The sequence below is a fragment of the Micropterus salmoides genome, unplaced genomic scaffold (assembly GCF_014851395.1).
Source record: "Micropterus salmoides isolate LMB-PRFRI ecotype aquatic unplaced genomic scaffold, ASM1485139v1 Ms_hic_scaffold_2, whole genome shotgun sequence".
Classification (NCBI taxonomy): Eukaryota; Metazoa; Chordata; class Actinopteri; order Centrarchiformes; family Centrarchidae; genus Micropterus; species Micropterus salmoides.
The window spans coordinates 49,650,580-49,673,493 of record NW_024041150.1 but is presented as its reverse complement, the minus strand read 5'-3'; the positions used below and the strand labels follow the sequence as shown (position 1 = coordinate 49,673,493).

At 41.7% G+C, this 22,914-nt stretch overlaps 1 protein-coding gene across 1 annotated transcript; it reads right to left on the bottom strand.

The window, feature by feature from the left end:
- Positions 1–4,164: 4,164 nt before the first annotated feature.
- On the bottom strand, positions 4,165–21,690 carry LOC119912690 (zinc finger protein 239-like). Its single transcript, XM_038731980.1, has 2 exons — positions 20,527–21,690; positions 4,165–5,094 (listed from the first exon to the last, which is right to left on the bottom strand). Exons 1-2 carry the CDS (start codon positions 20,737–20,739, stop codon positions 4,486–4,488), a joined length of 822 nt encoding a protein of 273 aa, XP_038587908.1. The 5' UTR covers positions 20,740–21,690; the 3' UTR covers positions 4,165–4,485.
- Between the last annotated feature and the right edge of the window lie 1,224 nt (positions 21,691–22,914).

The following is a 22,914-nucleotide window of genomic DNA, read 5'->3' as shown; positions in this document are numbered from 1 at the left end:
CTGTCATTTATCCAGGGTTGCTTACTAGCTTTAGACGTAGGCCTAACCTTTAGAGGAGCAGTAATATTTAGTACGACAAGCAGATATGATTGAAGTGATCGACCAGATTGTTGGTGTTGGAATCAGACAGGTGTTGGCTTTGGCTCTGAAAGAATGCGCAAAACTTTGAAACACTTTGTTCATTAAAGAGCGAGAACACACGGAGCTTGGTGAGGCGGCATGAGTAACAGGCGAATCACAGATAAAAACAATACATCTGTGGTCAGATATGGTCATGTCCACTAATTCCACCGAGAAATGCTGACACCCAGGGTAAAAACCAAGTCCAGTGTATGACCACGGTTATGTGTTTGTCCTTTGACATGTTGTTTGAAGTTAAAAGAAGTGGCCATATTTAAAAAGTCAGTTGCATTAATATTGGTGGGATCATCAACATGAATATTAAAATCGCCACAAAGAACAATTCTGTCATAATTTAAAACCAGAGTAGATAAAAATTCAGGAAGTTCTGATAAAAATCCTCCAGGCGGTTTTGGGGGGGGCGATAAATTATGACAAATATGATGCAGCCCTCCAACTTTAAGAGTGAGAACTTCAAAGGAGTTAAATTCATCACAGCCTACTTGATGACATTTTAAATTTTTCCTATACACGCTCACTAGCCCACCACCACGACCACTGACCCTCGGTTGACTAAAACAATCATATTGAGGCGGACACAGTTCAGCTAGCTGGCTATAGTCATTCATCTGCAACCAGGATTCAGTTAAAAACATAAAATCTAGATTTGCAGACAAGATAAAATCATTCAAGATAAGTCTTACTTGAAAGTGATCTCACATTGAAGAGAGCCATTTTAAATGAGTTTGTTCTGGGTGCTGGAGTTGGTGCAGTTGTCCTAATCCTTAAGAGATTACTAATATTTCTGTGTGGGATGTGCACATTTCGGTTTACTGGTCTATGCGTGATGATGACAGGAATAGAAGTCTTTGGAACAGCGCTGGGAGCAGACGGCTTTACATGCCAGCAGGTGGAGACAGTTGTTTGTGGCAGTGAGGCAGAGATCTGTTCAGTGAGCGGTGGTGCGTCCAGGTGTGCTGCATGAATGATTAGTCATTCAAGTCATGTGTGGACCGCACCACATGCTGTATGTGAGCAGCTAACATTTCTGAGTCCCGTTTGTTTGGGTGAAGTCCGTCTGTCTTAAAAAGACATTCTTTGCCAGAAAACATTAAAATTATCCACTTAACACACACGATGAGCCCTGCAGGCGGACTGGAGCCAGTCAAGGAGGCCAAGGAGTCTACTGAAGCGTTGTGTTGGACAGATTTGTGCAGCTGTGCTTAACAAGGGAGAGAGAGAGACGAGCGAGAGGATGTGCTGCGTGAATATGCGCTGCCTGCAGCTCAAATACGATTTTAAATAGGCCTAGTAAAAAAAAAATCAAAGATCAATCTGTAGCGGTCAGCCTTGATATTGTGGCAGGCCGCTACAAATAAACTTATCTGCTCATGTTCAAACCTTTCTGCACATTCAGAATCTCTTCCACATATCTGAGTTCTCTGACATGTAAAGAAAAAGAGTCGCAGTGGGAGACTAACATCTTTAGCCTATTTAAAGAGAATACAGAATATTTTACAACATGCCCTGTACTGCATTATGTTACTGATTCGCTGGAAGTTTCCCCTCGCCGTCTAACAGACAAACCCGAATGAGACGAGGAGGCGCTCACGCCGGGGGGAACGAAACTAACCGACACCTGTGATCAGACAGAAAGCTCACGAATAATTCCACACACGTTAACTTCAGCGCCTCTGATAAAGCGGCGCTTACAATCCCCAACAGAGCAAGACAGGGCTTCAGTTTTTAACGTTACATTTTTATAGCCTGCTGAAACTACAGTACATGTCCGCTTTGGCACAAACTGTCTGCGACTCTCAGCGTGAGGCGGGTCCATGTCACTCGCTGGTGTTGCAGCCAAGTTTCTTTCAGGGTGAGTCCGACAGCAGAATATCCCTCTTAGAAATGTGGAACCACTGAGATAACAAGACGTTCACGGTGTATTCCTCAGAAATTAACACTTTTTCACCAAGAAAGAGAGCGTCAATTTTCCAGAGTTTACACAGTTAACGCCATGTGGGTGAAATTTTAGAGATGATACTCTGACTTCCCGTTCCCGTGAAGGCAGCACGAAGCTGCACCACAAGTAGCTGAAGGAGAAAATATACAAGTCTCCTCCAGTCGCAGTGGACTAAACTAACAGGTTTTAATGTTGCAGACCAGTTTTTTGCAGTACTTTAAAGTTTAAACTCATATTGTTGTGAATCTTTGGTGTAAACTCACCTGAGAATTTCCAACCAACAAACGCCCCCCCACAATGTTGCTTCCAGTGCCCCCTATCCTCCTCGGAACGCCCCCTGGGGGGCGGTACTGCCCCCATTGAGAAACACTACATTAGATCCTGGAATGGAGTAACGTTTCTGCCCTGGCTCTAGATGTCTGATCCCTTTATCTCACCAAAACAGGGAATTTAGCGTTTCTTATTTTGGAGGATGTCAGGATTGATCTGGATTAGACTAAGTCTGCATGGAAGAGGTTGTCGGGTCGGAAATAAGGACCGGCCGGGCCAGTAAAAGACCTGGTCCCTACCCTAACCAACGTAATAAACTCAATAAAATTACTCTATTAGATTTCTTCTTTAGTCAAAAAACTGCGTAGTCAAAAACTTCACTGGAGACGGTCAAGAGTCGGTGCAAAAGAGTTTATTCCAATAAAGGACAGATAAACCCGAGCAACATCCCTGCAGGTCTCAGGATGGAACCGAGTTGGTGGTCAGCGAACATCGCCTTATATTCACCTTAAGCTCCACCTTGTCCCTCCCTTGAGGTGGGCGTTACATCTTAACTCCTCCTTATCTCCTCCTTCTAGGTGGGCGTTACTCCTCAACTCCACCTATAGTGTTCGCTGATCACTCCTCCCCCTTGGTGGATTTCTTATCCTCTACTGCCATCTAGTGGCCTTTTTCTTGTACTGTTTTACCAAATTAACCCTTTCATTAATGTTACAATTTCCACTTTTTAACTATTATTACATGTAATTATTGTTACCATTTATCTCTCTTTATATTTTTTACATTACTGGATTAGAAATCCACCAATATGTTTCAACTTCAGTCCCACCGTATTTTTTTTAAAAGTTATACAGGCATAGTTTGACACCATTAAAACTTAAACACTTACAATCATATTTTTTAAAAGAACTAATGAGGAATAACAATATATATATATGTATAACGTGATTCAATGAACAATTACATGATTTAGCAATGCCAACCATGAGGGTGCTTTGTCTCATACAAGTTTTCTTTCGGCAGCGCAGAGCTTGGTTTCATGCAGTACCTAGCCGTACCAGGCGCCATAAATCATAACATGTCATGATCTCATTCTTGGCTTCAGTTCGCGATGATCTCAGCCCTGGCGTACGTGACTTACTGCATGTGCCTTGCTTCTAATGAGTGGGTTACGGTTGGCTAGGTTTTGCCTGCGCGGCCTGAGCAGCTTCTCTGCTCATTAAAAAGCACACGTTCATGAATACACAGAGTATAGGAATAATGTATAATAAACACACAGAATAATGTATGATAAACACACAGGATATAAGAATAAAATATGAGTGTATATAAACACTCAGTAGTTATACACTCAGTAGTGAAACACTCAGTAGTTATAACATATTGCAAACCATTGATAAGGTGTATAAATATAGAAAAAGAACCTAACAATCAATCTAGGATTTAGGCCTTATGCAATCAATCTAGGATTTAGGCCTTAACATATTTAGGCCTTATTCAACAAGGTGAAGACCTGGATATTTGGAGAAATTCCAACCAGGCTGTCAGGGAAGTGCTTATGTTAATGATTTTAAAACTAGTATGATGTTTGATACTGGAGCTGTTAATAGCAGAGTGGATCCTGTTAAAGATCATATTTGGGTAACGAACAAATATCTAACCAGGAGTTTAATGTTTCTAAAAGCCTCTGCAGATATATGCGTTAAGTACGTCCTTTGATATCGACTGTATGAATGAAGAAATGAAATAGTGTTTCAGACAGCTGCTTCAGCTCCGCAGGAAGGGGAGAAGTTAGAGAGAAACTAGAGAGTTTGTTACTAGAGAGTCCTCCTGAGGAGGTTTACTTCAAAGCATCAGTTACTGATCTAGAGTTAATTTAATCTCTCATCACAGGCTCAGACAGCAACCTACTCAGAGTTTTCACTAAACCCGTTTTCTGAAACAGGGCCAAGCGATTCTTCAGGAAAACACTTGGTAGATTAATGGCCTCGTAGCTACATAGTGTCTGTGATGACAGCAGGCCAGTAGAGGTTCATAACCACAATAACATACATGCTGCTCAAAATATGAAGTTACTGTTGTCTGTTGGCATTAGGAGGAGGCAGGAGGAAACAGCTAGCTTGGCTCTGAGATGTTCAACACGAAGCAACATGAGTGCGTTGGTGGCGCTGAAGGTGACCACTCTGAGTAAATGTTTTCCCACACTGTTCACACCAGTACGGTCTCTCTCCACTGTGAACACGTCTGTGAATTTTTAATTTATCTGATCCAGTGAAAGATTTCCCACACAGTTCACAGCTGTACGGTTTCTCTCCACTGTGAACACGTCTGTGAATATGAAGTGTACCAGACTGAGCAAAGGTTTTCCCACACAGTTCACAGCCATACGGTTTCTCTCCAGTGTGAATACGTCTGTGTGCTTCTAGGGAACCTTCTCTACTGAAAGTTTTCCCACACTGGTCACAGCTGTACGGTTTCTCTCCAGTGTGAATACGTCTGTGTGCTTCTAGGGTACGTGATGCAGTGAAAGTTTTCCCACACTGGTCACAGCTGTACGGTTTCTCTCCAGTGTGAATACGTCTGTGTGCTTCTAGGGTACGTGATGCAGTGAAAGTTTTCCCACACTGGTCACAGCTGTACGGTTTCTCTCCAGTGTGAATTCTCTGATGAATCTTTAAAGATCCAGATGTTGTGAAGGATTTGTCACAGTGCTGACGTTTGCGTCTCTCCTCTCCTCTCCGTTTCTATAACAGACAGACAGAGAAAAAGACAGTGAGTGAGATGTCATGGTGGAGCCAGCTATCTAGAAACATTAATGTAGAATCTAGAATATGTCTGTGGAACATAGGGCTGGGCAATAAAACAATCTCATTATCGTATCGTAAGAAGATTTATGTAGACTACGACGATAAACGGATATATTTTACTCGATATGGATATATCTAACAGCTTATTACACGGCGGAAATACCTAGTCAAAACCCCATATTGACGGTGTCTGTCACCCGACCATCGAAATTATTTAAATCAAAGGTAAACAGAAGAGGAGCTGTGCATAAAAACCTCATAAAAATTAAAACCACAAGAGCAATAGTGCAAACTAATAGGAGAGTTAAATGTGGACTCTTAAACATCAGATCTCTCTCTACTAAAGGTGTACTAGTAAATGAACTAATATCAGATTATGATATTGATTTATTTGGTCTTACTGAAACCTGGCTGGGTGATGGAGAATATGTTAGCCTAAATGAATCCACCCCTCCCAGTCATATTAATACTCACATTCCTCGAGGCACAGGCCGAGGAGGTGGAGTTGCAGCTATCTTTGACTCAACCCTACTAATCAGCTCTAAACCTAAACCAAACAATAGCTCATTTGAAAGTCTTGTTCTTAGTCTTTCGCACCCAAGTTGGAAATCACTGCAACCAATTCTCTTCGTTATAGTGTACCGAGCACCTGGTCCGTACTCTGAACTCTTATCTGAATTTGCAGAGTTTTTGTCAACTTTAGTCCTTCAGGAATTGAGGGACTTTTGCCAAGAAAACAATGTGATTTTGGGGAAATTAAGGAAGAAATGTCCAAGATGAGCACGAGAATGGACAAGGCTGAAGGACTGATTGAGAAGGCAGAGGAGAGGATTCAGAACACGGAGGACGCCATGACGGAAATAATAAAGTTACAAATAAGGTTGGAGAACAAATTCATGGAGCTGTACGAGAAGGGAAAACGTCCACATCTACGGTGTACCCGAGACAGCAGAGTGGGACTCTCCAACAATGAGTGATTTTGTGGAGAAGCTGCTGCGTGACGGTTTGGAGCTGTCCCAAGATGAGCTTGACATGTGCATCGAACGGGCGCATCGCTCTCTAGGCCCACCACCGCCAGACGACGCACCCCCACGCTCTATTATTGAGAAATTCCTCAGCTTTAAGACCAAAGAACTTGTGCTCCGTAAGGCATGGCAGAAAAAAGGATTTACCTGGAATGGCAAACAAGTAAGTTTGACCATGATTACCCTCCTCTCATCCTAAAGAAACGAAGAGAATACGCAGAGGTGCGCAAGATTCTGCAGATCCCCTTTCAGACTCTTTCCAGCTAGGCTGAAGCTGAAATACACTGAAGAAACTAAAATTTGACTACTGTAGATATGTCCAGTAGAGGCTATGCGGTGAAGGTCATCGCATAACCAGATGTGAACAACTGAAGCAGCTGATCTGGAGCAGAGTTGGCAGAGGAGCGGGGTGCAGCGCAGCGAACAAGAGGCGGGACCCCGGTTACAAAGAAAAACTCAGAGCCTTCAGGAGGACCTCACCTACGCCTTCGGAAAATTGAGGTTTACCCACTTTGTTGTTTCTTTTTTTTTTTTACTACTTAAAAAACTGTTATTCAGTTTAATGGTGTGTAATAAGCAGATAAGCAAGGTTTTTGGAGGGTGTTCTTCTCAGTGAGGCTTTAGCCATTAAGGGCCTCCTCCACTGAGTGATGAAGAAGTTGCCTTTAAAGGCGAAGCAGGGTCCACCCCAGGGACCCCTACCTTGGAAGTTAGAACTACCTCTTTTTTGATGTTATTTGTTCACGTGTTCCATGTTCAGTGTTTACAAGGGTGTGCGGGGAGCCTATTAAAATGTGTGTATTTGTTCTATACTACAGATGAGTAGCAGATCAGTGAAAATGGTATCAATCAATATTAATAGCCTACACAATCCTGTAAAAAGGTGGAAAGCACAATCTAACCTTAAAAGAGATAAAGCTCAGGTTGTTTTTATGCAGGAAACACATCTGTCTGATAGCGAACATGAAAAATTGAACAAGCTTTGTTTTAAACATGTCTTTTATTCTTCTCACAGTTCGGGGAGGCGAAGAGGTGTGGCGATCTTAGTGTACGCCGCTCTAAATTATGAACATATATCAGAATATAAAGATAAGGAGGGTAGATATATAACGGTAACTGGTAAGATTGATGGTATTACTCTGAGTCTCTTAAATGTGTATATCCCCACAGGAAGCAATTGGTCCTTGTATAAACAGATCCTAGAATTAACAACAACAAGGAATTATGTGGTGGTGATCTTAACCTCACATTAAATGCTAAATTAGATTCTTCGAACAGGAAAGGTGATGCGAGAAATATTGGAAAAAGAATGGTACACCTGATGGACGAATTAGGATTAGTTGATGTGTGGAGGGACTGCCATTCAACTGATAGGGAATATACCCACTATTCACGCGCACACAATGTCTAGGTTAGACTATATCTTCATGTTTAGAAATGATCTCTTTAGGTAAAAAATTGAGAAATAGGTCTATATCAGACCATAACCCGGTTTACGCTGATATCTGCCTGAACAGGAAGAATAGATCACACACACAAACAAAGAACGAACACAAACATTCTTAATTACCCAAATATTAAAGAGCGTTTGAAGAAACAAAGAGGAGTACTTAGAATATAACGATAAGGACGAGGTGTCACCGGGAACACTATGGGATGCACTTAAGGCAGTGATTAGGGAGGAATAATTGGTATTTCCTCTCACCTGAAAAAAGTAGGTCAGCAAAAACTAGATAAGTTGTTAGATCTGCAACACCAACACTCCAGGTCTCATAATGGTAATATTAAATCGGATATAATAAAATTAAAAAAGAAATAGATGATTTGAACACCATGGACGTACAGAAAAAAACTTGTTTTTATAAAGCAACAGTACTATGAGGGAGGGGGAAATCACTGAAACTTCTTTCTTATAAGCTTAGGAAACAAGCGGGGAGATCTATTCACAAAATTAAGAATCCCCTAAATTATCAAATAGAAATTGAACAGGAAAAACTTCAACAATGCTTTCTGGAGTATTATATTATATTCCCAACCTCATATAGACAATAACCAGGCCATCAATACCTTCTTGTCTGAACTCGAATTATCAACAGTGACAGAGGAACAAAATAAAAAGTTACTATCCACAATAACTAAAGAAGAAATGCATTTAGCATTAAAAGATTAAAGGAAGGGAAGATGGCAGGGGCAGATGGATTTGGTACAAAATAATGCAGGATTTTTTGGCCCCAACGTTGCTGAAAACATTTAATCGGGTGATGGAAAATAAGATCCCACCCTCATGGAGTGAAGCAATAATTTCTATCATCCCAAAAGAAGGAAAGGATAGATTGCAATGTAGTAACTACTGACCCATTAGTGTTCTGAATATAGACTAAGTTGTTCACCTCTATCATGTCAAGAAGATTAGAAACAATTTTACCAGGGTTAATACATAAAAATCAGACGGGCGTCATCAAACAAAGACTAAAGACAACATTAGGAGGGTTTTACACATAAGGAGGCAGGTTGATAAGCAAAAATTAGTAAGACCTTAGTATTGAGTTTAGACGCCAAAAAGGCAGAGTGAGGTGGTCCTTTTCATATAAGGTGCTTGAAAAATTCAGTTTCGATAAATCTGTAACTGAGGTTATTTCAGGGTTATACAATAACCCAACTGCTAGGATCAAAATTAACGGAGATCTCACTGAATCATTCATAATGGAGCGCGGGACTCGACAAGGGTGTTGCATCTCGCCCCTCCTCTTCGCCTTGTTTATCGAAGCTTTAAGCCAGTGGATCAGGCAGAGAAAGGATATAACTGGAGTATGAACAGTAGGAGGGGAGCAAAAATTCCTATTCCTAATTTCAGTCCCTCCCAAATCGATCATCTTGTTGATAGTGCTGCAGGCTCGCTGCGAATGACACTCGACTCTGTAGCCCCTCTAAAAAAGAAAATACTAAAACAAAGACGGTTAGCTCCATGGTATAATACTGAAACTCCCAAATTAAAGCAAATAATTAAATTAAATAAAAACTGGCTTCCCACCAAATTGGAAAATTCTCGTTTAATTTGGCCAGATAGTCTTAAACCTTATTGAACGATTATTTTGTTTTTTTGCCCTTATATTTCACTGACAAAGTTTGTACTGTTAATACCGGTATGTTCAACTATTAAAGCTGAGTTTATTTACTCACAGAATATCACAAATCCATTAGGCTATCTGTTATTTATAGGGTAATGTTGACATGCACACTGTGACAGTTTGACTCATAATTTATTCATATCTGGGTGCCAGTCAGGTCTCTCTCCTGACATATAAGATACTCATGTTTTTTAATCAAATGTCACAAGGGACCCATATATCAAAATATGGACGCCCCCCCTATGTTGAATGATCCCAACAGTATAATGAAAACCACACTCAGGAGTTTCTAAAAACAGCTTGTATTGGGATAATGCGCACACAAACTAAAACCACAAAATTATGCGATGTCAAAAAAACTAATTGTCCTCTCAGGGTGTTCTCTTGGTAAGCAAAACACAAAATAGGCTCTTTCCCATCAATCCACAAAAGCAAAAAATATTGTCTTTTCAGTTCATTGAAAGTAACAACATAAATTCATTCCAATCTTCCAGCGAAATCAATAACAATTCAATTAATCACAAAATAAGGTTCGAGTGACACACACAAAGAAACCAGCTGGGCAACAAAGAAACAATGCTTTGGCTGACTTACGACCAGGCGCTCTACTGGCAAAAAGATCCTGGTCTGGGCGTTTGATTATGGCGTTTTGGCGTTTGTTTCTGCAGCGGAGGCGATGATTTTTTGTAGAGCGATGTGGGATGATATAAACAGTATCAGTTTCTGAACAGGTCGTCACAACATGACAGAGACATAGTTCCTCTAGATTCAGCACATACTCAATTATTACTCAATTATTACTCAATTATTAAATTAAATCATTCATCGAAGGACATCTACGTGACAGGTGCCATTATAAGAGCAGCGGAGTTAGGTCTTTCAACTGATGTGCAATGTATTTGTGTAGCGAGTAAATGGACGAGCAAATGAGAGAGAGAGAGCGAGCAGCAGAAAGTGACGCTGAAAGTCTGGCAGTAAATGTACAGTGTAGGTCATGTTGTCAATTATTTTGGAGCTTTATAGCCTGAATTGTTCTCATTAATTACTAGAGCGATGGTGGTCTACACTGTCATCATGTAAAGTGTTATATTATAGTGTAAAGTTAGATCACAGTGTGAAAACTCTACAGCTCTGAGTGTGTGTGCTCCTCTCTGTATCTAACTGTCCAGGCACATGTGTGTGTGTGTGAGCAAGTTCGTGTGCTTTGGGAGAAAAGGGAGGGAGCATCAAAAATACCTGCAAAGGAAAATCTAGAAGCAGATTTTGTGAGAGTTGTATTACAAAACATACATCAATATAGTCCATCACAGTAAGAATGTCCTGTTTCCAGCACAGAGCACAAACAACACCAGTTTATTCCACTAAAGTCAGGTTATGGATGAAATAGTATGATCAGCAGAGTGCATGCAGAGGACACAGAGAGGAGGAGCAGGCAGTCAGGGAAAAAACTGATTCAGGTGCAGCAGGAAAGAGAGCCAAGAGATGATGTGAAGCCAACAAACAGAGCTAGAAAAGGAGGTGAAAGTCAGTCGTTACATGGTTTTCATGTGGACTCGGGTCTCTGTTCTGGTAACAGAACGGGACTCTATTTTGCAGCGATCTCTGACTCACTCCGGTGGAACTTTTGGATTCTAATTGGTGTCTGTTTTTGTTGATAATAAAAATGTTGGTAAAGGTTCAAGCTTTCTTATCTGGCCCAAGTCTTGAATTTTTACACGACATTACTTGTCGAGCCAGGAGAGTTGAACAGGGGCAGGATGACCTTGACCAAAGACGGACAACCTGTATCTCAGAGACACATACGCGTACTTAGAAAGGTAAGCAGAAAACCTTTTTCTAAAATTTCTGCATAATAGTGTGTCTGAGTACAGGATTCTCCGCCCAGGTGAAGTTTCTGAAAGCTTCCTCACTCTAGAAAAGTTAAAGTACAAAAAATTAAGGAAAATTGTTAAAAATGTAACTGAATTCACTAAAAAAGACAGAGCAGATACAGATTGAGAACAACTAGGGTGTCAGAGATGGGTGCAAATCTAAATGCAGGCAAAGTGCAACAGCAGCTAAATTTGCATGTGTGTGTGTGAACCATGGTGCGGAATATGTCCATGTCAAAGTGTGTAAAGCTAGTAGAGTAGATGCGCTTTTTGTGTTTAACTGTTTGCTTTTAAGGGTAAGTAGAGTAAGAGTTTTCCAGCCGCTGTTTTTAAGAATCGCAACGCTTCGACTGAGTGTCGGGGAGCTTCGATCCCATCAGAACAGGACTGCATAGGCGAAGTGAGCTGATGAAGAGATAAGAATTTAAGCCATTGCGGATACCGCTGGTTTGGAGATTGCAGAATCACAGCTGAGTGCTGGGGTGCTTCACTCACTAGGTCTGGGCTGAAATGGGCAAGTTGGCTAATAAAATAGTCATCACGTGGCTACCGCGGACTTATATCGCAGGATTTCAACTGAGTGTTGGGGCTCTTCGATGGTAGGTTCGGACTGAACGGGCGGATGTACTATAGCACGTTACCGCTAGGAGCCTAAATAGGACTGCGGCAGGGTAGGAGAATAAAGCGTGCTTAAAGAAGTGTTACGCTCTCATGTTGAGGAAGTGGATTGAGTAGCGATTTATAAAGACAGATTTTGTGTTGAGAAAGTGAATCATTTCTGTCTAAGCCCTCATGTTGAGGAAGTGGATCAGACAAGTCCATTTGAAAGCCTAGGTAATGTATATTAAGTCAGAAGCCGGCAGGAGATAGGAGTCAGAGACGTACGTGCATGTAAATAATGCTGAAAATATAGTTAATAGCCGTGTGTTAAGAAAAAGTGCATATAAATGTTACCAAGGCCTAAAATAATAATACTAATAGTTTGAGTCTTGAAGCCTCATGTTTAAGACCATTAGATAAAAAGTATAAAATAATGACAGTTGAATAACTGATCTAATATTAAACTAACATAAAGCTCAAGGATAACAGATGAATAGAGTTGATATGGTGATATAAATAAGTATAAGAAGTTGATGGAAGGAGTTATAAAGTAATAGATATATGAGTATATATTGATGAAATAGTGAATGTGGACTAGTATAGTGTAAAAGTCTCAGATTGAATTGTGATAAAGCTATGTGCAAAATAAAGTTCTGAAGTGGCAGTCCACGCCCGAACAACGAAGACTGGAAGAGAAAAGAGAAAAAAAGGAGTTTTGCTCACGCTAGCAGAGAGGAACAGAGCAGGAGCTGAGGTGCAGCTGTGTGAGTGTCCATGTGGGGGAGGACAGCAGGCTGAGAGAGAGAAAAAGAGAGCAGTTCAGCCCTAAACCAAAACTTATGAGAGTTTTGTGACCTGTTGCACCTTTCTAGGATAACAACAGCACGTTATAGCAAGTTACTCATGAGTTAATAATAACAGAAGTTATAAAAGTTTTTTGAACCAATAGCAGCTTGACAGTAAGCAGATTAGTAAAAGAACGGCAATGACTGCTGGATACAGAAAAGAAAAGTGCAGTTGAAACAGCCTACTGAAGTATTATGATAATAAAGGAAATTTAGTTCAGAATAACAGGCTGAAGACACGTTTTGGTCGAGGAGAAGGAACAAAACTAGAAAAATGATGACATCTGATAAAGTTTGCACATTTATTGTAACATAGAAGTTCAGATTGATAAGCAGCAATGTGAGGTGTTATCTATGAAGGATTTAAGTTAGAGAAGGGATTGAGAGACATCAATTTTCTATTAGATGTGAGAAAATGAATTTGATATTTTAATAGTTGTTAGTTTCACTGAAGTTAGTCATTTTTAGTAAACTCTACTCAGTTGAATAGCTCTTTGATATAGAAACAAGGGGAGCTGCCTGAGTTTCTTTCAATGACTTGTTTCATTCTAGTTTCTTGGTTGTGTGGCTTTACAATTAAATGTCTTTTTCCTTTTCGAGGCATGAAGGCCGACCAAATTCTAAAGTTTCCAGAGAGTAAGTGTTTGCTCGCAGTGAGTGTGCGATGGCTGTCCTGGGAGGCACACAGCAGGTGAAATTAAAGGGTAAAGAGCAGAAAAAAGAAATATTAGCTGCAAAGGTGGTCAAAGGAGCTGTGGCAGCAACATATGTGGTAACAGCACAACTAAGTAGTTAAAGATAAAATAAAAGACGTCAGATAAGAGATAGAGAAAACTCAGAATAAAGGGAAAATAGGGAGAAACAGTTTGACCAACAGTTAGATAATATTGACATACTATATAGCCTTTAGTGAAGGAAAAGTAGTCACTGAGACAGAATAATGAAAGAGCCCATCCTGGTAGATAAGGTCTAAATAGATGAAGATACGTACAGAGCAAGTGGAAGAAAGATATAAGAAAGTGCAGTCAAGGGCCAGTACAGGCAGAAGAAGAAGAAAAAAGAATTAGGGTCTTTAAAGGGTTGAGTTCAGATATAAAGGAGAGATGGAAAAAGAGAGGCTATAATAGAAAGGGAGGAGACGAGAGCTAGATATAGAAAGAATAACAACTCCCAAACAAAGTGAAAAGTTAAAACAGGTGGCAGAAAGACAAAAGTTCTGCCTACAGACCAAGATACCTGCAGAGCACAACGAACCATGAGACAAGACGACAGCGAGACAGAGCTGCACTGGACAAGATGGCAGCTCTGAAGTTTCATGAAGAAGGCGAGAGAGCAGCTTCAAAATGGACACAGCAGAATCTGACTGTGAGGAAGAGAGGGAGGTGATACAGGAGGCGTTTCACAGAGAGGCGTGTCGACCTGATGCATCACAGGCCCAAGCCCACCTCCACTGACGTCAGCGTCTTCCCAACGCTGAGGACGCAGCCAGTCAGACCACATCTACCATCTACAGTCCAATCAGAAAGAGGACAACACCACCTTAAAGACTGTGAACCTAACAGCACAAAGTTTAAAAGGTCAAGAAGGCGTCACTGTGAAAATGAACTTCAGCCAAAATGCTCTCACATGAGACCGAGTGCTGACAGAGACATCACCAAGGAAGAGCTCTCTGTCTCACCATGACCAACTTTACAAATGGTCAGACTGTCAGAGGCCTTGAAAACTGCAACATCTGCTGAGAAACATCTGTTTGAAGACCTCACAGGAGTTTGGGAGCAGGAGTGTTGATAATTTGTAGGAGAAGAAAAAATAGAAAGACAGGGGAAGAAAAAAGAAAATAGGGACTGATGTTAAATCCAAAGAATAAGGTTAGCTCAGGATCTATAAAATAGCAAGATATGTCATTAATAATTGATTCATTAACACAAATATACTGAGTCAATAACTTTGGTGTCCTGCTCTCCTCCAGCAGCCACCTGTTACTAAATTTCAGCAAAAAGGGATCTAGTGGGATTAATTTATATTCTAGCTGTTAGAGATCACTGTCTGCTCTGGGTTTGTGCAACTGTAATGATAACCTGAGACACACGTGTGATGCTGAACACCTGAGTTAATCTATGTTCTTTCTGTTTTTGGAGGTAGTATTAGTAAACTAGTCTGAAGTATGGAAGAATTGTAGTGCACTAATGAACAACTGAGTTTTATTTCAAGATTTACTATTTGTACGTCCAATAGCAATGTCATTCAATACACAGATATACAGGATGTTAGAAGGGTTAAATTGCAAGCAAACATAATATCTAGGATATCTAGAAAAAGATTAGACAGATAGAAACAATAGTTAAAGTCTCCAAACTACAAACAGTAGGATGAAGCTCACTTATTGGTAATAGTAAGATACAGATAAGCAAGTTAAATAATCCTTCACAGCCAGTCAAAGACCAGAGGAGGCCACTCTCCTATGAGGCCTCGTGAGGCAGACGCAGCAGCAGGCAAGATCAAGCGCGACCTGCATCACCACAGAGACGACTTTGACGATCACCAGCTATGAGTCCAAGTGAAGCAGCAAAAGGAAGAACAAGACTGAAACTACAAACGACTGAGCGCCCTCAAATTGGTTCCCCAAGAAACCTGCGTGCCAAAAAGAGTTCCACAGTACCACGGACTAAACTTTCAAAATGGACATCATACATGTTTATTGGACATTTTGCATCATTCTGAAGTGTCACATGAATGATTGTTGAAACACTGTTATGTCTGGTTACTGTACTGTTACACAGAAAGTTCACTATGCACCCTGTGATTGTTCTGATGATGTGAGCCTTTCAACACATTAGGTGTTGTTATAGTTGTTAGCCTGCTAAAGTATATAAGAAAAGAACAGCTCACTGCATAAGATATTTTGTTTCAGGAGTATAAACCATTTACAAGGTAGATCTCACCATATTACAGCACGTATAGGTAGTTTAACATGTTAAGCTCATTTAAAGGGTAATAAGGAGAGAGGAGTAATGGAAATCCTTGTCATTATAACTTGCTCAAATGTGTTAGAAACAGGAACATCCCACCGCATGATTATTGATTATTTCACAACGTGTAAACACTAATTTGGGTATTTTCGTAAAGGTCTGCAAGTCTGAGAAAGAGGTTTCAGATCTGCAAATACAAAAGGCCGCCTATTTTCAGTGGTCACAGTGTTGGTGTATGAAGTGTGAGGCTTTACAAAAGCCTGGCAGTAAATGTACAGTGTAGGTCATGTTGTCAATTATTTTGGAGCTTTATAGCCTAAATTGTTCTCATTTATTACTAGAGCGATGGTGGTCTACACTGTCATCATGTAAAGTGTTATTTTCTAGTGTAAAGTTAGATCAGTGTGAAAACTCTACAGCTCTGAGTGTGTGTGCTCCTCTCTGTATCTAACTGTCCAGGCTCAGCAGTAGCACATGTGTGTGAGAGCAGGCACTTGTGTTTTGGGAGAAAAGGGAGGGAGCACAGTAAGATAGTAAGATAGCATCAAAAACACTTACAAAGGAAAATATAGAAGCAGATTTTGTGAGAGTTGTATAACAAAACATACATCAATATAGTCCATCACAGTAAGAATGTCCTGTTTCCAGCACAGAGCACAAACAACACCAGTTTATTCCACTAAAGTCAGGTTATGGATGAAATAGTATGATCAGCAGAGTGCATGCAGAGGACACAGAGAGGAGGAGCAGGCAGTCAGGGAAAAAACTGATTCAGGTGCAGCAGGAAAGAGAGCCAAGAGATGATGTGAAGCCAACAAACAGAGCTAGAAAAGGAGGTGAAAGTCAGTCGTTACATGGTTTTCATGTGGACTCGGGTCTCTGTTCTGGTAACAGAACGGGACTCTATTTTGCAGCGATCTCTGACTCACTCCGGTGGAACTTTTGGATTCTTGTATTCAGCTGTAACCTGACGGGACTCAGTGCAGGTGGTAATAACTGAAGATGGTCTGTCTGCGTGAGAGAGAGAGAGAGAGAGAGAGAGCGCGCTCCGTTTATTTATTCTCACAGCTAGGCTAACTAAGTGATAACTTTGTTAAAGCACGGCGAGGAGACCCAAGTGCAGGACACAGAAAGGGAGAAGTATTTATTGTGGGTTAAAAGGATGGAATATTGAGCAGGTGAAGAGCAGGCAGACTGAAAATCGATGCGTGCTGAACCGGGTTGGTGGCTGCTGTGCAGAGCAGGGGAACTGCTGAGAGTCTGAGTGAGAGAGTCTGATCCAGCAGGTCCAGAGCAGAATCTCGGGGCTTGTTTTGTCAAAAGCCCCAAAAGGATCTTTCCCGACTGGAGCGGCAAAACAACGGCGCAAAAGCTCTTTTACCATGGCAGCGATCTTTCAGCCGGTTTGCCGAGCGCTAATAAACACTAAAGAAGAAGAAAAACAGAACTCTTCTTCTTTGTCGTCTGATAGGAGGCTGTTGTCTGTGTTGTGTCACTGGCGCCCCCTCAGTGAGCGAGCGAGCTTGCTAGCTAACCAGCTGATGTTATAAACAAAGTTCAGAGAGAAGCAGCGTCAGACAGTGAACAAGTGTTCAGGTTTGGGAGTCCGCAGCTCTAACACTTGGCTGGTTAGATGTTTTTAGGTGATATTATCTCGCAATTAGAGCCGTTCGGCTGATTCTGAGGCTCGTTTCCCTCCTGGGAAGTACACAGATTCAATACTTTGTGTCTGAGCTTGTATCAAATGATCATCTCAGGGCGTTTTCCAGCTGATCTCAGCACATTAGTGGGATAAGAAGAGAATAATTTGGCTTAAACAGCCATCGTAAGTGTTTCAGTGCAACTGTTGAGATGGGGAAGTGGATAGGACACACTGCTTTGTGATGAGACCAACCAAAGACACAAAGAGGAGGGAAGACTAAATCAGGAAAGAAATACAGAATGCTTGAAAGCCTTATATGCTGCATTATATTCTGTTCTAAATATAATAAGAGTTGTGTGTTTGCCTTTACATAGCCTGAATAAAAACATTTCCACTGAAATGAAGTGTTTAATGTTCACATCCGCACTAAATATGTAGGGCTGCACCATTAATGGAGTATTGATCACAATTAAGATTATAGCTTATAGCTACAAAGTGTTTTCAACATACTTTACTTGGCGGGGCCACACAGGTATAGTTGCACCTGCCAAAGTATATTTGTCAACCCGCTTTAGCATTTTGCAACAGTGAGGGAGATGCTATCTGGTATTATGTCAACGGACACGCAGGAAATGTTGCATTACGGAGCGACAGTGAACCACGGGGGAGTTTATGAAACGTAACGTTACTGCTGACGGAGAAAGTCAGCAGAAAGAGATGCAGGCTAGGTGTGTGTGAGTGTGGGGAGAAGAGCAGAGGAGCAGATTCAAGTAAATTAACACTAAACTAAGGTGGGAAATGACCCACAGTAACTGTTAATATACCAGTTGCTCTGTCTTGACAGCTCAACAGTCCGTGTAGAGGATGTATCGCGGTTCTGTCTCTTGGGTCCGCGACACGAGACCGTGGACTTTATTTTTCGGTCTGGGTTTCAAAACCGTTACAGCCCTACTAAACAAATCTCTTCTCCACTTTTAAAGGCAAACTCAGCTACATCCTAGCAGGCATCGGGATGAACTGACCCTCCAGTCAGCGAACATCACCTTATATTCACCATAAACTCCAACCTTCAAGTGGGCGTTCTGTTCAGTCTCCTCCTTCGTGTTTGCTGATCATCTGCTGCCGTGGCCTCTCACATGTACTGTTTCATTAACTTCTCAAAGGTTGTCTAAGTATAACGTTGTTATATATTGAGAGGACATATGACTTGTGATAAATAAACACAATATTGAAGTGCACATAACTGCCTGGTTATTTTTAATTAATTATAGGATTAGAATTTAGTATTTTGAATACAGCTAAATGTTGTTTCTAGAGCAGCAACATCAATGTTTACAACAGCAAAGTCACCGTATAGTCGATATCTGACATCACAATACTGAGTGAGGTTTAGAAATCAGCCTGTCTCAGTCCCTCCTCCTCTCTGCCTGCAGGTAACCTTACCAGGTAGAAGGAGCAGCGGCTGGTTCGTCTCAGCCAGCGGCCGAGTTTTTAAGACTACAGACCGGTCTGTGCTCCAGACAGACCGCCCCTCTGAACAGTCACGGGCCCATTTAATACCATCAATAAAGAAACATTAGTTTTCTTATCCATTGTGTTTCAAGATAAATCAGATTTGACGCTCGTAAAAGAAAACATCTGTCTCCTTGAAGAGCTGCAGCACAGGCTTCACCAGAAAGAGCATCAGTGAAGTCAACAGGTGGATTTAGAGGCTTGTGGACAGACTCCAGGACATCAATGTCCTGCCATGAGCGAACCAAGTGCCTTGTTTTTTTATCAGCTGATAAAACCTCTGCAAAGGCCCCAGGATGCGAGTGCATCCTCCAGCCCCCGGCCGATCGTTTCGGCTCTATGGTCCTCTGGAAAATAGGCATTTCATTTATTCATTTAGTTAACAGGGACAATGCACAATATATGTACTGTTCCAGATTTAGCTAAAAGCTCATTCCTAGCTGCAGTCCCTGGGCAGGTGCAAAATATTACAGTAAAAAACAAACAACAACAAAACACAACACTAATCCCAAACCTTACATTTCATAATCTGCTTCATAATAATTCAGCATCTGCTCTTAAGAGCCCACTCCTCGTCAATGTAATGAATAGTCAGGCTCATATACGGCTCTGATGTGCGCCTGGACCAGAGGTCCGTGGTTGTGGCGAAGAATTTCCAGCTTCCCACGGCACTCTTCGTAAAGATGAGGAAAAGTATTTTCTTCCAGGGAGTTCGTACCTGGAGTCCAGCACTTTAATCAATTCCCTGAACCCGTCTTTCTGCGCTGAGTTCAGGGGCATCGTGTCTTTTGCTATGAAGTAAGAAACTGCGCTGGTTATATCCTAGCTCCTTTTTGATCGCTTTTCATACGGGGCAACGGTCGACACCATCGATTGCTGTTTTGCTACAGCCCCGCTCGCGCTGCTAACAGCAGAAGAACCACTAGCATGTTGGGAAAAACTCGTGGACGGACTAACGTTAACATGGGCCGGCATTTTCGTCCTCTCGGTGTGGTCGCTGTTGCGTTTCCCGTCTTGGTTATCACCGGTCGACAGCGTATTTTGCAGACCGTCTTTATTTGCGCTTCGTCGCTTTTCAGATATCCAAACCACTTCCATATAATCGACAATCAGCTTCGGAAGATAGCGCGAGTTCACTTTCACCGTCGCTTTCGTGCCCGTCGGTTCCACTCATTACTCTTTACTTTCGCTTTCTTCACTGCCGGCAGCTCAAACAGCGCTCTGCTAGCAAATGGGCGTGTACTTAGACGCACAAGCCAAAATCTGACTGGCTGTTGTCCGTTTATTTCTGCTCTGTAATGGGCTGTTAGGTCTATCCATACCAAGTGAAACAGGTCAAAAGTTTATCATCGTAGTCTACGTAAATCTTATCGCGATGCCAGATGGGATCGTTTTATCGTCCAGCCCTACGTCACGCCTACCAAACTATCATTAACCTAATGATCAGAAGACCTCTGCTGAGTAAAAACAGGATAATAATTACACAACAGAAGATACCAGGTGAGGTCGGGTCTCCCACTGACGTCTGGAGGTTTGAAGTATCGCACCGAAACTCACTCCAAACTAAAGTGAAAGTTGGAAAGCAGCCCTGATCTAACCGTTGCGATTTCATTTCACTGCTACTGTGCTGTGATTTGGACTGGATGAGGAAATAAAGCGGACTTCAGACGGAGTTCTGGATCTGATCTGATCTCTGAAACAGAAAAGTTTCCTTCGTCTCAGCCTCTGAAACGGGGCCCAGGTCACGTGACCTCCGGTCCCAGAGCCGTGTACTCACCCCGGTTCTGACGTCCCGGCCGGTCCGGTCCGGGTCCAGGTCTCTTCCAGCAGAACCTTTCAGTCTGACGCTTTTCCTCCTGGACGCTGCGGCCGCCATCTTGTCTCTTTCGGCCTGGAGACAGGAGCATGCGCTGTTGGTGCAGAGTCCGCAGGAAGCAGGAAGTGAAGGTAAACACTGCTGCTGCTGCTGCTGCTTCGTAAAATGTCTCATAAAACTCAGTTTGAAGACTGAATTCTTCACGTTTCCCCGCAGTTTAATAGTTGTTATACGTGTGGAAGAAACGTGTGTTTTAAAGACGTTTTGCTGGCCGTTTTTTAGCCGTCTGAACCGAGCGGGGAACCAGACTCCGTTTGACAAAACATCATTTTAACTACAAATGAATCAAATAGTAGCTAAAATAACCTGCTAAAAAATACTGTCGAGGCTTTTCAGACTCAGGAAGAGCTGCTGGTTAATTCGGCACACACCTGAAACACCAGGTGCTTACTGATAAGTATTTATTGAGTTTTTTTAAGACAGACTAAGACGTTCAGAAAGGGACATGGTTTATTTGTCAGATTACAACAGATTGTAAAGTGAAATTGTGTTTGTACCTCCCTCTGCTACGCAGCAGATAATTTACATTAATACAAAAGCAATCATAGAATGGTAAACAGAAATAAACTATAGTCAGTGTGTGCCAGTAAAGTGCCGTGTGTTTCAGATGACGCTCCGTAACTTGACCGTCTGTATTATAAGGAATGGAAGAAGCAGGCGGGTCTCCGAGGAGGAGGTGAAAGGTCAAAAAGCTTTAATCCAAACCAAATCAAAGGTCCATGAAGTCTGTGGGAAGTTGAACTTGATTCATTCCTCAGTAAGACGTCTCCTCTCTGCCTTCAGACGGGGCCCCAGAGGCCTCATGGGCCCTCACTCTGAATTCTTCAGTGTAACTGAACCAACGTGAACGGTCATCCTTTCATTCTTAATAGTTTTCTTTTCCAGTAAAGTTTAGTGATAATTTCAAACAAATACATGTCACGTGTATCTGAGCTGGTCCCAGGAGCAGACTCATCAAACTCTGTGTTACACTGATTGATGTGTCCTTTCTCATGGTCAGACCTCCTCCACACATAATTAATATTAAAACAACAGTGGACAGCATCTTGATATTATTAGTTATAGGTAGAAAACAATTCCACAGTTGGTGCTCCAGGTTCACGTGCTGTATCACGTGATGACCTTGAGAGCTGCAGTCTGCGTACAAAGGCCCCGTGTGTTCATGGGTCCTGTATTTCATCGGGCCTGAGAGCAGCAACAGTTTGTTAAAAGCCAGAAAGGCCCCTTTGTCTCTCGTTCAGATGTTTAATTCATTTTTGAATCCCGGCCTTCACCATAACTTCCCCTACGGAATTGACTGGCCGGGTGTGTGTGTGAGAGCAACAAGGCCCTGAAGTTCAGTGTTTCTTTCACTAAACAACTTAAACATTATCCTAATAAACATCTTAATAAACATAAAACAAGAAATTCAGTCATATTATACATTTCTGATGCTTCGTCATGAACCATCCGGACCTCTCAGGTCGTCTGGGATCAGGTCTGCTTTCTGTCCCCAGAGTCAAAACTAAACAAGGAGAAGCAGCGTTCAGTTTTTATGCTCCGTATATCTGGAACAAACTCCCAGATAACTGCAGGTCTGCTGAAACTGTCAGTTCTTTTAAACTGCATTGCATTTTCTATTTAAGTCTTTTAACCCTGATCGTACACCGCACTGTAACTTTTACTGTAATGTGTTTCTTTTCCCAATCTTGCATTTATGTTTTATGTAAAGCCCTTTCAATTGCCTTGAAATGTGCTATACAAATAAACTCGCCTTGCAGAGCTGATTGATGCCTCCTGATTGGTCGCCTGGATGACAGCAGCCGTTTCAAGCCCCATCTGACAGGAACTGTCCTTCCTCACTCTGCCATCCCAACATGTGCCTGAGTAAACCTGGGAATTCTGTGTTCAGATCCAACCTGTGTGTTGAGCATATTAGTCTTTGTAAGTTAACCAGCTCCTCAGTGATTCTGATTATTGTCTACGACAAACTTGTGTTGTTGGCTTTAGCCATATTTTTGTTTGCTATATATAGATTTTCTTTGTTGTTTTAGTAGGAGTGAGAAGCTCTTTTTTCCTTTCCTCCTGTTTATTGTATCAGAAGCCTAGGTTAGAGCTTTGTCTTTTTCTTTACATTTTGGGTTTGGTTTTGGGAAGTTTTAGGTTTCCTAGAGTGCTTTGGTTGTTGTTTTGGGCACTGCTCGTCTCTGAATATAATAAAAACTGCTAATTTGTATTTCCCTCGTTCTGGCCTTGCTTGGGAGTGGGAAGAGTGGGGAGCCCACCCCTTTATGTTGCGTCCAGGATACC